The 17,536-nt window shown below is 40.4% G+C and overlaps 1 protein-coding gene across 2 annotated transcripts in view; it reads right to left on the minus strand.

Annotated features, from left to right (window-relative positions):
• WNK2 (WNK lysine deficient protein kinase 2) overlaps positions 1-17,536 on the minus strand; it is a 637,481-nt gene that overhangs the window by 43,083 nt on the left and 576,862 nt on the right. Inside the window, exons 23-25 of one of the 2 annotated variants that reach the window (XM_069206414.1) lie at positions 14,932-15,162; positions 14,118-14,216; positions 10,980-11,024 (exon numbers count right to left, since the gene is read on the minus strand). In XM_069206414.1, coding sequence (XP_069062515.1) covers positions 10,980-11,024; positions 14,118-14,216; positions 14,932-15,162 — 375 coding nt within the window. The remainder of the gene's footprint in view (positions 1-10,979; positions 11,025-14,117; positions 14,217-14,931; positions 15,163-17,536) is intronic. The other variant, XM_069206415.1, reaches the window with a different exon arrangement.

The raw sequence follows: 17,536 nt of genomic DNA on the forward strand, positions 1-17,536 counted from the left end.
TCAGTGGCAGCGATCAGCATGGTCTCAGTGCTGTGGATGGCACGGAAAACTGATTGAGAGGCGTCACATAGGTGGTTTTGTTCCAGGTGTTCTGTGAGTTGTTGGTTGATGGGTTTCTCGAGTACTTTGGCTGGGTAAGAGAGCAGGGCAATCAGTCAACTTTTGAGATTGCTTGGGTTGGCAGAGGGTTTCTTTAGGAGTGGCCTGACCTCTGTGTGTTTCCATCTGTCTAGAAAGGCTGCCATGGAGATGAAGGTGTTGATGCTGGTGAGTTTGGTGCTGATTGGGATGGTTCAGAGGTTGAAGAGTCGATGGAAGTAGGGGTTGGTGGGTGTGCTGGAGTATATAGCAGCTTCATATAGCGGCCCTACACCTCAGAGTATTCTGGAACTTTACAAAGAATTTAACTATATTAATCACAGTAAACAAGGTAAACCGTGTTTCAAATACTGATGACAGAGATAATTCAGTCATATTGAAATTTTGAGAATCACTTAGAATGTCAATATTTACAACAGGATAGCCAACTGGTGTAAAAGTGTTGTAAACTGTTTAGACAGATTATTGGTGTGTTTTTGGTGTTTCTGAAAGTGAAGAAGAATCAGTTTTTTTTTACTTGTCCAAAAGCAAAGAATTTGAAGCAGAATGGGTTATTGGTTGACTGGGGAGTTAGCCCTGGTGAAACAACAGCTATAATCCCTGGCAGGGTGAACCACAAAAAGGCACTAAATTAACCTGTAATTAACCTTGGGTAGCTTGGCACAAAAAGCAATCAGCCTTAACTTAAAGGCAATGTGTAAAGTATTTACGCAGCACAAACCATAACAAAGTGAAAACACAACATAAGAAATAAACTACACCAATTTAGCAAGATAGAGTGGATTTTAGTAAATTATTTGAGTCCAAAATCATAAACATGCAATGAGTAGACCATGAGTTATGAATTTTTAAAGACTTTTATTAATAAATAGTGCCTAAAAGATCAAAGTGCCAACTGCAGACATTCTAGCCACAAAAGACGGAGTCAGAGTTAAAAAAGTAATAATAAAATATGGCTGACCCCGATGGACCAGTTTGGGTCAGACACAAAAAGTGGATTGGGCCCTGTTGGTGCTTAACTTCAGGCTTAATAGAAATGTTCTGACAAGGTAAAGTTCAGCAGGGCAAGGGTGCAGACTGTGTCTGAGGGTGGAGTGTCATTGGGGAGACACTGGAGAGAGTGAAGGTGAAGATTTCTAGGTTCAAAAGTAGCCACTTTTTTGGATGTCGAAAATCTCCAGCAGGACGAGGCAGGAGACTAAAGCCAATAAGAGTTCCAGCAGGCTGGCTACCTCTTTGGTGATGGATGCTTAAAAGGACTCGCTACTGTAAAGAAGAATGTGGCGGGAGCAGCTGCAAAGTCAGGGCAACCAGCAATGCACCATGTGCAGGCAGGCGAGTAGGTATTTTCCGGTCTTCCCCCAGTTTCTGCTTTTCGGTCTCAACATTAGGATTTTGGCCATCTGGCCACTTAGCACTACCACCAAGGGTCCAGGGCTAGAGGAGCACCACTTGGGAAAGTTAGGAGTCACTAAAGCTGGGTCCAAGAGCTTGTTCACGATGGTAGAAGCCTGTCATGTTCCTGTGGTGCTGATCAGCAGGCCAGCAAACTAGCGTTTGGAGTCACTCTGTTAGTTCTGGGGTCAGGTGAAGAAGCAGGGCTCAAACAGCAGGGCAGGGCTCTGAAGGGTTAAGGCAGGCCTTAGACAGCAAAGCAGTCTTGTGGATTGCACAACAGGCTGCAACAGCAGGTAATCCTCACAGTCCTTCTGCAGGTCCAGAAAGTGAAATGAAGAGTGGGTCAGAGGGCTCTATTTTTACGTTTTGCTTGTGCTGTGCTTGCAAAATTTCTTGTATTCAAACAAAAACCTTAAAAGGGGTTTAGAACCCCCATTACTTAACTGTACCTACCATTCATTGGAATCAATGTTTCTCTAATTTTTATGCTTCTCGTTGGTAAGCATGTCATCTATTTTAACTTTCCATGGCTTCCTGCAGCTGCTTTGCTTGCTTGTCCATGCCATGAAGCTTGGTCCAAGTAAAACTTCTGTTCAATGGCCAGTGTTCTTCCACTGGCTAATCACTTTGGAAGGTACTTTTTTTCCATTTGTAATCTAGCACTTCACATGAGTTTATCTACAGACTGTCTCCTCTCCTACTCAGCTCTCTTCTCACATCTTTGATAGCATCCCACCAGATCCCCTTCCCGAGATACGAAGGGGATGTGGGAATAGGGTGCTACCACCCTATTTCTACAGACTAGAATGCAATGCTCTCCTAGCTGCAAAGTGCAAAGATGACTCCTGTCGCCCACCTCCCATCTTCTGCGAACAAGCCCATTTTAGACGAATGCTAGCTAAAGCTCCTCTGCTACCAGTCCATTTATTGCCCTATTGCTAGCAATGCTCGCTGTACGATGTAGTTTCAAGAGCCCTCTTCCCTAATGCCAGAAATGTAAGATTAAGCAAATGGCAAACCTAACACACTGCTGTAAAATGGCTCCGAGACCTCCATTGTTTTCTAATTAGTGCTGTGCTGCAAAGAACACTATTAACTAAGTAATATGTGAACTGTGGACAATGCAAGTGTAACCCATGCCCCCAGCCATAGCAAGATAAACACCTTAACACGAAAGCAGAGATGTATCCAAGTGTCAATTTCAGATTTATTTTTCAAAAATGTCAAAATAAAGAATGTAAAGTAGCATGCTGCTCATCCAGTATGCGCTTCAGTCCCTTGTCAGAGTAGTAAGTGCCATATAAGTTACAATAAAATAACAAATGGGAAGCCAGCAGAGTCCCACCTTAAATAAAATGCTTTAAGATGCTTTTCTTTGTCAATCTCCTGCACTTCTGTGGTGCCTGTGTATAGCTACTAGCATTCCAACAGGGGAGTTCTTGCTGTGTTTTTTCCCCCCATGAACTTACACACATGCAAGACAAGATACATAATTAACAAAATATGGCTGTTTAGTACTCAAGTAATTACCTTTTATTTATACTAAAGATAGAAAAAAATCCAATTGATTTGAATAGGCAAAGCCTTTTCTTCCTTGTTACACCTGGTGCCTTCCTTTACTGACTCCTCTGTCCTGGCTACAAGCTAGCTGCAGAGACAATGCAGTGGTGGCAAGCCCTTTGTGTGAAGGCAGAGCACAGAATATTCAGTTGCATGTGCGGCTGTGCCCAGCTCTGCCCCCATCCTGCCAGCACATGGCCCATTCAGATACACCTAATCCCTCTATTGTGTGATTGACTGGAAGGAATTCAGCGACACCACGTCATCTGAACCAAGACAGGCTGAAGGCACCAAATGGAAGGAAAATACAACTTTCTAAAAGTGGCATTTTCAAAACTGTAATTCAAAGTCTGCCTTTACCACTGAAGCAAATTTTTTATTATGCTTCATAGCTACCAAACATGAAATGCTGATCTGTAACCAATGAACATTTAGCACTTATTAAATGTAATAAGGCAACCCAGTGTTATCCTATGGGACAGTAATGGCCCCACAGTAGTGTAAAATGAATTTAGGAGTTGTCACCAGGACACGTAAATCCTAAAAGTACACGTTCAACCTTTTAATTACAATGCACCCTGCTCTATGGGCTACCTAGAGCCTACTTTAGGGGTGCCATATGTAATAAAAGGGAAGTTTAGGGCTGAGCACGGGGATATATAGCCAAGTCGAATTGGCAGTTTAAAACCTCATTCAGGTTGCAGCGGCAAGCCTGGGACATGATTCAAGGGTCTACTTAAGTGGGTGGCCCGTTCAGTGCTGCAGACCTATTACCATTTAAGTTAAAGGTCCTGAGTATATGAAATATCCCTTAACAAGGGACCTATAAGTAAATTAAATATGCCAAACAGGTGTAAGCCAATCTAACCATGCTTAAAGGAGCGTACAAGCGCTTAAGCCCTGGTTAGCAATGGTAAAGTGCACAGCCTTAAGGCCAACAAAAATAAATTCACCCAAAAAATGGAGGGTAAAGGCAAAAGCTTTGAGAGTGACCCTCTGGAGAGGGACAGGTCAAACACTTGTCTTTTGTAATTTACAGTAGTTTGAGTGCTCTTATGACATACAATTAATAGATGTTTGGAATGGATGTGTTCCAATCTAATTTGCACCTGAGTGAAAGCAGGGTGTATACATTGTTTGAGCACCTCTGACAAATACGTTTGTAAGATGGACATTGGTGGTGTTGAAGATGGACTCAACCAATACTGACAGTAGATGTGCGATTATTCTGTACCACAGGTGCCATATTCAGATTTACATTCTTGCTTGAGCAGTACTGTATTGACTGGCATCCAAATGGCTTGTGATGAACGATAATGAAGAGGCCAGGTTTTTTCAAACTGAGATGAGGACTAGGGCATTGATGGTGTATGTATCTGAGCATGCAGCTGTTGGGCCTTCTATGTTCTGCAAATCTGTGATTTGCACAGTAGGTATTTCCTGGGTAAGGACTGGCATTAGGCAATTTATAAAAAGGCTGTTGTGTTTCGTACATTTCAGGAGCTATGGGAAGAATCTGGGATTCAGCCAGATCAATTCTTAGCTTATGACAGTGTTGTGCAGGCAGTTAAAGAGACATGGAAGCAAGTGACAGGTGAACCAGGGCCTCAAGAAGCATTAAAAGTACTTGTAGCACACAGTTTGGGTCACAGGAGAGTATCTATCCTTTATCAAGTACTGCTAATGTCACACAACTAAAACATTGTTGATAAAAAGTCCAGATGGGTAGATAATGTTGGTTCAGAGTTATGGATGACAAATGGATTACAGTAGAGATTTTTTCACTTGCAACATGGCTGACAGATGGGCAAAAAGACTGAAGCCGAGACTGCCATAATGCGACAGAAGACAACAAAAATGAAATGGCTAAGGGTTTTAGCTGTGTGGGAACCAATATTTATTGAATTTGAGAAATACATCAACAGGATAGCTGCCACAGAGGGTATACTGTAATGTATAAGGTAAATAGAATGAAGTTGCAGAGATGAGAGGCTTTCCTTATATGTCAAACAATACCGTTGATCTATATTTCTTGCATAACTCTCGTTGGACGACCAATACTGTAAAAAAGGAAGTCACTTTAAAATCTGTGAGATCTGATGTTATGAAACCCAGACAAACTCCCATGAGTTTTATGGTAGTTAAGAATTGATTAAAATATATCCCTATTATGTATTTAGGGCTCCCAGTTTTATATATATATATATATATATATATTAATTTCCATCTGTATTTATTCACAATGTTTTGCTAATGTTGTCTGTTCATCCTAATATATTTTGGGATTTGTGAAAAATTGCAGAAATTAAGCTGAAACTAGCAAATGTCTAGATTTATTTAACTAATGATTAAACAATCATACTTTAATGCCTCACAGGTTTCAATTATATGAATACCAAGTTACTTGGTTTCTTTTTTCACGCAAGCTTTTATCTGGCTCAATAGAACACAGCATATTTCCCTAGTGCTAAGGGATAAGCAATGGGTCCTGTAAAAAGACAGAACAACATTTAAATTGGCGTGCATCACAAAAAGCAATACACCTTCAAAACATGATTATCTTTGTTTTATCCTCTAGTTATCTAGTGCCAGTCAGACCTTAAGGAGCCTCTATAACTTTATCCTGGAGACCCAAAAATGCAATATGTACTAAGTAGAAACTTAATCCTTCTAAGAGGTAACACTGTTGTTGTAAAACTCTCTATTTCAACATCAGACCATTATTATTTATTGTAAGAAGTGAAAAAACCTTCTCTTCAAACTGTATCTCATTTAATGTTACTTTCACCTTCTGAGATTGATTGTTTTATCTTTTTATCTATTGATCCTTCTTCCTCCCTTCTTGCCTCTCACCTGCTCTAATCCTGTTTACTTGTTTCTTCTTGCTATTTGTACTTACTCTAAATTTAGCTACATTTTTGCACCAGGCACGGTCTTAGTACTGCATGGGACTGTTATTAAAAGCTTATTTTGTACTTTGCTCAGTTTGTTATAGTTTTACTTTGGGGGAGGCATTTTAGGTATTTTTAATCACTTGCCAATTTATCAGCTCTCACTTGGGCATCACCGACTGCTCTCTGGTCAGCCACAGCTTATGGTGATTGATGCGTAGCAAGCCAGGTGTTTTCGGGTTTCTTCCTTCCTCACTTCCTTGGGGCTTCTCAACTGCTGCCGTTTTGGTCAGGATGGCATTCTAGACGTCAATTGCCACCCTGCCAACAGGTACTATTTAAGAGACTGCTGAGTGCGGATCCACACAGCAGATGAAGGCAAGACTGTCTACGCCCGTCCATGCCTGGACGATGCCAGACTCCAGGATGCCTGCTCTTTTTCTGTGGTATCATGGTAAGCCCCACGGTTCTGCTATAGTCTGTACCTGAGCTCTCCTACATTAGGACAAACCTTAAGACTACTAAAAAATTCTACCTGGAGTTGTGAGCAGTGTTTTCCTCTTTCAGAGGGTCCTGCTTCTTGCAATCACTGCAGCTTTAGTTGTTCTGTTTCTGTTTCTTGGCCTGTAGTTAAATCAAACAATGCCTCACATTCGGACAATGAGTCTCGTTTGTTGGTTCCTACTTCAAGCATTATGACCTCCCCTCAAGCTAATAATCCTTGTGGAAAGGGAATTATGGGCTCCACTGCAATCCCAGGTCACTGGTTAAGAAACGCAACAAACCTGGGATCGGATCTCTTCCCTGTCTCCTAAACTGTGTTTTTTTTTTTTTTTTTTTTTTTTTTTACACAGACCTGGCTAAATGCTACAACACTTCTGGGTATCCCTCTAACTATTCATATGTTTAAACTCAATAAAAAGGGCAGATCTAGTGGTGGGGTGCCCATTGTGTTTCGGGACTCTCTCCAGGTTTAATTGAAACCCTAATATCAGAGTGGGTGGAGCAACCCATTTTTTAAAATCATAATTTCGGCCATCGATTCTTGGAAGGGAGCATTGATCTATCGCCCTTCAGGCACAAAGAAAGATTTTAATCAGCCCCTAATCAACTGTATCGAACCACATGTTCTGGCCACAAATAATTTCCTGCTTTTGGGTGATTTAAATTTTCACGGGGAAAACAAGGAGGCTGGCGATTCCAAACATAATTGTAAACTTTTGGAACAAAGATGGCATGCCACAATATTTGGCCAACAAAGAAGTTTTAAAGCTTCTACTATTAAGCTTTTGTAAGCAACTTATGAAAGCTTGTAGAGTAATTCATGGATACTATTGACAATGCTAGCTGCTCAACTAAGGAACTTTGCAAAACTCTAAACTGTTTCATAAAACCCCCACACCTGTACCCTGTCTATTTTGGCCTCACAAAAACTGTGCGACTAATTGGTAGATTTCTTTGAGGACAAAATTAACCTAATTTATAAGAATTTTCCACCTGCTCCGGAATCTCATTCGAAAGAGCGCAACATCAATAACAGCCTAAGTAACTTTGAATTATGCTGATTTGAACAGGTGAAAAGGATCCCACTTATACCCATGTCTCCCTAGGTTAATGGCTAGTCTGATTAAGGTTATTGCTTTAATTGTAAGGGAGCTTTTTAATCTCTCTCTAACCTTAGCTAAGCTTCCGGCAGTCTGGAAGTGTGCCCAAATGTTGCTCATTCTTTAGAAGCCTTCTGCCAACCCAAAGTGTCTTTCTAACTATTGTCCAATCTCTTTACCATTGCTTGCCAAAATTCTATAAAGTTATGTTAACTCTCAATTAATGTACATTCTTGAAGAACATGAGATTAGTCAACTCACAGTCAGGATATAGAGCATCTCATAGAAGAGAAACAGCACTTTGTTGCAGTCTCTGATACTATTAGACAATCCTTAGATGCTGGACCCTGATTATACTGGTTCTACTGGATGTGTCAGCAGCCTTTGATACAGTCTCTCAGTCCATTCTTATCCACAGATTGTATGAGGCTGTTATATGCAGCAGCACCTTGCTTTGGCTCAGGGATTTTTTTGGACAACTGAACCTCAAATATTTGCCTGGGCTCCTTTAGGTCCAAAACCATAAGAATCAACAAAGGACCTCCACAGGGTTGCAGCCTGGCCCTACATTATTTAATATCCTCAAAGCATGTGGATTTGATATCGTATCTTACACCGATGATAAACAATTACTCATCTCCTTTGGGCCTGATCCAAGACGAGTTCACTCATTTTATGCAGTGTATGTTTGAAGCCACAGCATGAATAGCCCAAAAAATAAGATTGTGCTTTCTGGCAAGGCACAGGAAATCTAGTCAGTCAACTAGTGGCCATCTGAGCTTGGCCTAGTTCCTTTTCCCAAACAGGTGGTAAAAATCTGGGGGTTAAAACTGACCAAACCCTTTCTATGAAATCCCTTGGTGATTCCACTTGTGGTATTTGCTATGCCACCATGAGGATCCTAAGGAAGACCTTTCCATGGCTTCCTCCCAGATATATGAAGATTTATCACCAGCCGCCTGGATTAAGAAAATGCACTTTTAGGAGCAGCTGACAACACCTTGATATCAAAACTCCAAGATGTGCAGAACATAGCAGCCCAACTAATTTGCAACATGCCTCACTGCACATCCACTTCTCCATCTTAAGGGTCCTACAATGGCTGTCCATAAAGAAACATATAATTTTCAAGATATGCTGTTTGACTTCGAAGGCCCTAAAACACGGCTTTGCCCATTTACTTGCATTGCAAACTTCACTTTTTTTAAATCAGCCCTCCTGGTTGTAAGAATCCTCTCACATGCTTTAGTTGAAAATACCTTGTTTCCTCACAGCTAGATATGGAGGCAGATAATTTTCTTATTTGGCTCCATTTTATTGAAACAAGTTGCCCCTTTCTATTCGCTCCTGTGAGGATCATGCCAAATTCAAAAAGTTAGTAAAAGCATGGTTGTTTAATGCCTCTCTTTAGTCTCTCAATCTTGCTAACTCCTGCCTGCTGGGCGCGGAGATGCTCCTAAGGGAGTGAATCTAACACAATAATAAGTTATAATAATGATAATAATAATAATAATCTGCTAGCTCTTTTATCTGGCTTCTCCACTCTACTCTTAGAAATCACCCCCACTCCAATTGCACTTACAATTCATCTTCAGTGACTGTTCTAACAAGAAGCATTGAAGTGATATGTTTAATATTTACTGCTTTTCTCTCATTTTATGTAAGCAGTTTCACTATTTTCTTCTCCAGTATACATATTTGATCTACACTCCAGGAGTGTGAGGGACAACTGTTGATTTTCACACTCCTCCACAGAACTGTATGACTTCCAATGTAACAGACAAAGTAAGAGGCACCTCAGTCTAAAGAGGAAGGGAACTAGAAACACAAGCCAATTGGGAATGAAGCAGAAAGGCTTACTTTGCGGGACCTCTATATGCACTACTCATGTTTCATTTCATTCATTCACATAAGCCTTTCCATGAAACTTCAATACTTGAACTTAGTTTTCATTTTGGCTAGAACATAAACAAAATATATGATACCAAGCAGTATCATACTCCTGCATGAAAGGTATCAAAATAATTGCAAAATATTGTAGGTGGAGCCAAGTGTACACGTCATGGGAGTATGACAATCTGGACTGCCATAGTTTTCAGTCCAAACTTTAGTTGACATCATTACTGAGTGGAGAACATGGTGGCGCCTCTTAATTCAACACACTTTTAGTGTCTCGAGCTAATGTTTAGTTATGGGTTAATTCAGGAAACCCTCTCTAAAAAACATATTCTTTAACAATAAAAGCAGACGCAAGGGCCCACCTGTGAGCTGACCACAAGTTACAATTATGTAATAAAAGAATAATACATCACATAACTTCAACATAAATTCCATAATCCAATTAATATACAATAACACCCATTCAAATTGCAAATCTTTTCTGGGGGGAAATGGAAGGGACAGTGTGTTATGACGTGATGGGCTAGTTTAAGCTTTTTATATTATAGCAAGTGGTATTGGATAGGCTTCTGTGCTTTCATGAATACCGGCCTTGCCTGTTTTCTTAGCTAGCAAGACTCTTTGCTTATCACTATTTTGAAAGCTCAGCCTGGTGCGAAGCACCTGTCCAAATTTTGAGGCATATTTAGACATTGTTCCAGAACCACTGCTCCCTTGTTCTTTCCTTTGAACCACTCTGTCTCCAACTTCTGTAAACCGTTTTAAATTGCATGTACAGTAAAACGTAAACTTTGCACTTGTATAGCGCACTACTCACCCGTTAGGGTCTCAAGGTGCTGTACGCATACCGCTGTGGAACCCCTCCTGGCTTTTCCCTGTGAGGCGCCCACTCCTGAGCAACCCCCAGGGTGAAGCCAGGCCTTCAAGCACTGTCAGGGCCGTTGTGGAGATTAAGCAAGCTATTGCCCAGAGTTACAGAGTGGGACCCATTAATTAGATTAGGCACTGAGACGAGAATTATCTGGTTCAAGGGAATTGAGCCCAAGACCCACTGAACCCAGGTCCCGGGCCAGATCTTTGCATCAGGGTCTGCCTCTCTAATCATTGTGCCACACTTCTCCACTAGCAATTTTTAAGTTTCTACAGGACGCTTTGTGGAGCATTTATGTTTCTTCCTCTGATTCTGTAAAATAAGATGTAATCAACCGTTTACTTGACTAATTCCCAATGTATAACACTAACATATTATAATATCTTACTCATCAGTATACTGGTATTTTTGTTTATGCTAAGGAACAAGGCCATAACCAAGATCATTTATATAAACCCAGGAGGCAGCATGCATTCCACCAGCAGTGACAAATGTCATGCACATGAAAGAAGATCTCCATGCTGTCAGGATAGCCTGTGTGTACGCAGGATTCTCTGTCACACTGGAGAACAAGATGACCAATGAGAGAGATAACCACAGGCAAAGACCTCTCATGCAATGACGTAAAAAGCAAAAAAGACAAAGTGGGATAGTTACTGCTGCTGTGCTCTTTGCCTAGACACAATCGTTTCAGGGTGGACCCTGCAAATAAAAGTAAAAAATTGAGAACCGTTAAACAGGCTTTATCACAACAAAAGCATTGATTAAGATAACTGCAGGTGTGCAACAGAAATCAGACAAAATTAGCAGTTTATTTCACAAAATCTTAGCCTACTGCCTGAGTGCAAAAACCTTCAAACTGCGGCCAATCTTTCTTTTGAGCCAAAAGGAACAGTCAGTGTATTCCTGCACAATTACTTGTATCCCCTCTATGATCAGCAAAGCATGTGTTTGACTTGAAGCACTGATGCCGACCCTGTGCTTTAAAAGCACAGCAATTTAAAATGAACACACACTTATAGGGTTGGTTCGTTACAGGTAAGAGGTTATTTAGATTTTGCATGGTGTGCTTAGGTGTAGTACACACAATCGTGTGTTACACACGCAAACAGGGCATGCACACATTTAAATCAGCAAACCAATTAGTGTCTTCGAAAAGGAGTATAAATACTATAGATAAACACAGGAAAAGTTCAGATTGACCACATGAAAGGTTTTAGCTAGTCTGCAGAAATAAATCAATATGCTAATGCCAAGCATGATAATAACACACATGCCTATAGTTTCCCCTAACACCGAATAGTTTGAATTTTTATGTCTTCCTGTTGGGGTGCATATTGGTGACCTTCAATGTTGAGTGCTAAATGCAGACGTATCCTTCTAAATTCAAATGCACATAAACCTTTACATTATCAACTATTTGAATTGTATCATTTTTTGCCAATCAATTAGTATTTTACACACATAGGGTGAGTTTTTATTTATTGTGATACAATGGGGATAATGCGATCTATGCGTTTAAATATGGTAGTGCTCATCATGGTATGCCAAATGTGTCTCATTATAGCCGGTTAAAAAGAAGTGGATACCCTAGCAGAATATCCTACCAAGCACTAAAACTGAATTTGTGGCTTTATAAAAATATAGGGAAAGGGAAAAATGTTCTCTTTGGAAAAAAACTTGATAGTGCAACTGAAAGTTAGGAGTAGGGAATTAGCACATAAAAGGGATCCAGGTTCTAACAAATGGAGATTTCAAAACTCAGAGAAGGGAAAGATCAATGGTAGAGAGAGTTTGACAAGGACATGTATAATGGTATTCATTGAGATAAATCAAATACAAACTAAAAATGTTAATTGATTCAGGTTTACAATAATGAATAAACCATAAAAACTAAAATGTTAATGGAAATTAGGAAAAGAGTCCTCTAGATATTGGCAAAGAAATAATCATATTAGGACGAATGTGTGATTCCTATGCAGGAGGCACACAGTGGCGTAGCGTGGGGGGTGCAGGGGGGGCCGGCCGCACCGGGCGCAACATCTGGGGGGTGGGGGGGCGCAATCGCGAGTGCTAAAATCCACGGGTTAGGGGGCGCAAATTACTTGCCTTGCCCCGGGTGCTGACAACCCACGCTACGCCACTGGAGGCACACAACTATTGTTCATAGACTCAGATCTGAATACGGCACACTAGGCTTTGCAGAGCATTGTTGGACTCTAGCATGAATTTGAAAATGTTTATGCCTAGATGTAATTGAGAAAGAGCTCCTGAGCAATGCACTTTCTTCATTTTGAAAAAAAGTATGCAGAGTGAGTTGACATACCAACTATTTAGTCAAATGACTGGGTAAGAAAATGCTGGTGTGTCCCTTGAGGCCCACAACATGCATTACAATATGGAACCACCTCAATTGTGTGGTCTTTCAAATTAAATTTGTATCTTCCACAGGATGCCTGCTTATACCCATTCCAATAACCAGAAAATGAATGAATATATATATTTTACTATCTCGCCTTGGCTACTCTGTGGATTTTTCGGGATCAGAATGAATTCACATAAGATTCAGTGATCATTCTATCACCTGCGGCATGGATCCTTGATACTTTGAGTCTCTCTGAATCATTTTTAAATTTGGTCCAGTATCTTTAATTTGGCAGACCTTAATCTATACAACTTCCTCATGGCTTCTGAGCTTTGTTCATCTATCTTACTACTTAAAAAAGATAAATTACTACAATGAGTTCTGGATATTGATTCTCAATGCACATTTTCTAGTGATACAAAAACATTATGCAAACTTTGTCTAGGTTTCCCTTGTTTGATCCATCTTAGATAGCTACATATTCAAAGTTCATAGGACAGCAACTTGATAAAGTGTGAGGGTTGTCACTGAAATATATTTTATAGAATCTTCTTTAAGGAGCCAATTTCTGATAAATTATCTTTAAGAATAAAATTCACTGTTCGCTAAATTTCTTTTAAAACTTCAGAAAAATGTTGGATTACAATCTTACTTTAGTGAACTGCTATAAGTGACATTTTCACTATTACATAGGGTCACAAAAAGATAACTTAAAAAAGTGCTCCAGCCAGTTTACAATCGTTATGCTAAAAGTAAAGTGAAAAGCATGGTTCAGAAAATGGCTTGTTCATTTAGAATTTGAAAGTTGCAACAGAATTGTGTATATTATTATTTTTACTTCATTTTGTAAAATTTTGTCCAACAATTACATAACTAGCTGGAACACTGGTGCAGCAGCTTCCACATGCAGGGGGCAGGATGTAAGTGAATATTAATAAAGTACTTTCATACATTCCTTCCACAGAGGTTACATGGTTTGTGACCTTCTGGACTGTACATGCCTTCTACATGCATGTCTTCTTAGTCCGAACATGTGTGAAAGAGACCATTCCTGTAAAGAATGTTGTATTTCGCTTTGTTGCCACTGGATCGGGATGGGCCCTTCTCAACTTCCAAAATTGACATTACTTGAAGTAGAAAAGTCTAGACACATTCAGAGTAAAATTTTACTTCACACTATAAAAGATGAGCTCTTCCACACATGCCTTTGGTGTCCAGGCATAGCCAAAAGCAGTGCACAAAAGCATTTTGAAGAAAAAATGTAAAACAAAAATGCATTGTTGTGACATGTACATGTGGGACAAAAGGAAGCGGTTGAAAAAAAAAACTAAAGCTGTCAAAAAATATTAGAGAGAGAAAAAGATGAACTTAAAAAATAAAAGGTTTGCAAGGGATGAACTGCATTTAAATATAGAAGAACAAATACAAACAGATGGACAAAGACACGGGTCCACTGAGGAATCGGGTACGAGGTTTGCTACTAGACTTAAAGGTCACTTTCTCAGGTGTTTGATGGTAAACCGTCCAGCCTGTGAATGAATATAAAGGGAAGAAAACAAAAGACACTTGTAAAGAACAGCCTACTATCATCGGATATCCCAAAGTATCAGGCAAAGCAAATTTGGTAACCATCCACACACTTTCAGCCTAGCCGAGAAGTACATGTGATGTAAAATCTTGCAACAATAGCAGATGAATGGATTTTGTGAAAACTGGTTGGCATACGTGCAGCACTTTGTTCACTGAGGACGGGCTAGGTCAAACAAAGCCTACATAAGCAAGAATTTTGGTATCTCATGTTAGAACTGACAAGCGTATTGTCTGGGAGAGTTCAAGTGAAAGAAATCACGCTCTCGAAAGAAAGCACAATTTCTCACTTTGAGTTACCATACATAAGTATTTCCAAAAGTACGTCTTAATGAACATTGTAACCAAGAGACAGATAGGCTGTCAATTTCACCAGCACTCTCAGGCTCGGTTGCACAGCCTAGAGTGTCTCAAGGAAAGAGAACAATTTGATACATTTTCTTCCCAAACACTTATTCAGTTCTAAAGTTAAAAAATGTTAATGACCTTTACATGTTCAATTCATGCTGTATGCACTTTCCAAGGTCTTTACTTTTAACTTATTGTAGACATGCTATGTGAGACTATATTGAGGTGGACCGAGGTCCGCCTCATTATCATTGCATAAAATGCACCATAAAGGTTTAGCATAAAGTATGAAACCTAAAGAAAGATCACCTTGGCCAGAATGTCCATGCACATCAACTCCATCGTTGGCAAACCCAGAACAGATGTCAGATGACATGGAGACTTTGACTGAACAGGGCTGCTGCGTCTGCACAGACTCATCTGAGGAAGCTAACACTGGTAGGGGTTCTGGGGAGGTTACTGAAGGTTCTGCAAGTGAGCCTGCATGAGCTTTATCAGAGACTTTGAGAGGAGAACCTTTGGAGTCCAATGATAGGTTACCTGTGAAAAGGGAAAAATATCTGCATCAAAAGCAATACATTAACGCTGTGTGATATCAATCTAGAGGACTATGTATTTATCCAGCCTTAGAGAAAGGATTTCCATAGGACAAGCTATTTAAAACAACAGTAATGTGTTCTAAGTAACTGCCAGTACAATAATTAATTTAAAACCAAGTACGCTTCCGATGTTAATGCAGTCTATTGCATTGAAGCAGATATAGTAATTGTGAATTACTGAGAACACTTGTGCTCTTTCAAAGACAGGTACATGTTCATGTTAAGTTGGGATAGGGTACTGCTGAACAGATGGATGGCAGTAACCTCTTAGATCATTTTGCCTTACTACATGCCCTTCAGATTTTCCATTCTTACCTAAGGCAACACTGGGAGTGTGCTCCCACCCCCCCCCCCTAGGTGTGGGGGAGAATATCTACAAAGATGTTGCTGTGGGAATTGGTGCGTCAGTGTGACTGTCAAAATGTGCCCAATTGTCTGCCTGGTTGGGAATGAGTTTCACAGTGTGTGTAAATGTTCATGAGACATCAAATGAGTGGGGCTTATGCAAAGCTTTATTGGGTCAGTTGAGTGAACAACTCATCAAATTATCAAGTATGCAAGTAAGCAGCTCAGTTAGTGAGTACATAAGTGATGCAGGAAGGAATATGCAAGAGTAACTGAGTCATGTGGCCAGTGGGTTAAAGATAATCAGTCTGCTCATAAGACCTAATTAGTAAATGAGTTAAGGAAAGACTAAGTGAGTTAATGAGCCGTTTTGTAAGAGAATAATTTAGTGACTAAGTCAGTGAGAGATCAGGTCAAAAACCCAGAAAGCAAACCAGTTAATCAGTTTGCAACGAAAACATTCAGTGAGTGAGTGTCAGAAAATGAGTGAGTTAAGGAAGGGTATATAGAGGCAGTCGACTAATAAGCCATTAAGGTTGTTAGTAAGTAAGCTAGCAAAAGAATCCGTGAAAGACATTCAATCAGAGAGTTAGTGTCTGAGTAAGTATTCGTTTGTGAGAATTTTTTGCGAAACTGTACCCTTTTCATACTTGAGTAATTTACAGGCATTGGGACCTGATCGCTTTTTTAAAGCCTCTTTTTATTGACGGCAATCTTGCAGTGCATAACTTCGACATATAATTTGCTGTTCTATGAAATATTACTATTTATACAGCTCATGTAATTGTTGTAAAGTTGAGGTCCTTAAAACATTAACAATTACAAAACCAAACAATCCACATTCATCTCATTTATATTAGAGATTCTATTGTCAGCATGGTGCACCTTCATTAGGTAAGCCATGTGAGTAGGAGAGCTGATGAATTGAGTAATCTCAGATCTAGGGTACTTTACCAAGAGTGATCCAGGGGGTTATCAATCCCAAGGCCCAGGTCAGGAGTGGTGGGCTCAGGGTAAGGTTCAGTCCAAGTTCTGGGGGGATTAGAATAGTCTATGGATTCCTGGGAGGCTTCCCTTAACATCTATATAGGCACTGTCTGTGAGAGCTCCCCTGCACCCCTCTTCCTCCTTCAGTAGAGCCTCCTCCTTCACCCTAGGCCAGTATTGCACATCCACTGCCCATGTAGCATGTATCAGGCCTTATAGGTTCTGGCTAAAAATGTTCTTGCTATAGCCAGTGCAAGGTCAGTTTATTACCTGCTCTTTTGGGTGTCGGATGGTGAACTCCGCCTAGCAGACATATCTCAGGACATAATTCCAAGCTCCAGTCAAGGCACCTACTCAAATGGCTTATAACACATTACCAGAATCTTTCTTTCATAGGGCAAGCCCATACCATGTAGATAAAGTCTGCCAGCTGGGTGGAGCATCTAAGGCATAATCTAGTGTTACCTACAAACATGTCTCTATTTTCTAAGGGCAGAGCTCGGTTTGGTGTAAAAAGCTTATTTGTGTACATTTCAGACGTGTGTTCCGGAACACCTCTTATATGTGAGATAGCATTTGGTCCCATTCTTTATCTGATATGCCGTGGCCAAGGTCTGCTTCCCATCTGTGCCTAAACTTAAAAAAAGTCATACCCTTGCTGAAGGTTTCTGAAAGACTATCTGTGAACCTTGCAAAATGTCTCCCACCTGTGATTTACAGATGAGATCCCTTCTATGAAACTCTTCATGTGTGCAATGGTCCGGCCAGCAACCCTGCCAGAGGAGGATGTCCAGCATGATCTTTTGCTTCCATCATATCCACCTGAGGGCTAACCGCGAGGGCAGAAAGACCACTCTGGTAATTTCTGGAAGGGTACAGAAGATCTACACAGGATACCAACAATCTTGTCAAGGCCAACAAGCACCATCTCCAACTGAAAAGCAAGGCTGGACAACCCTCCACACAACCAGTCATTCAGCACC

This window comes from Pleurodeles waltl, chromosome 9 (genome assembly GCF_031143425.1).
Source record: "Pleurodeles waltl isolate 20211129_DDA chromosome 9, aPleWal1.hap1.20221129, whole genome shotgun sequence".
Classification (NCBI taxonomy): domain Eukaryota; kingdom Metazoa; phylum Chordata; class Amphibia; order Caudata; family Salamandridae; genus Pleurodeles; species Pleurodeles waltl.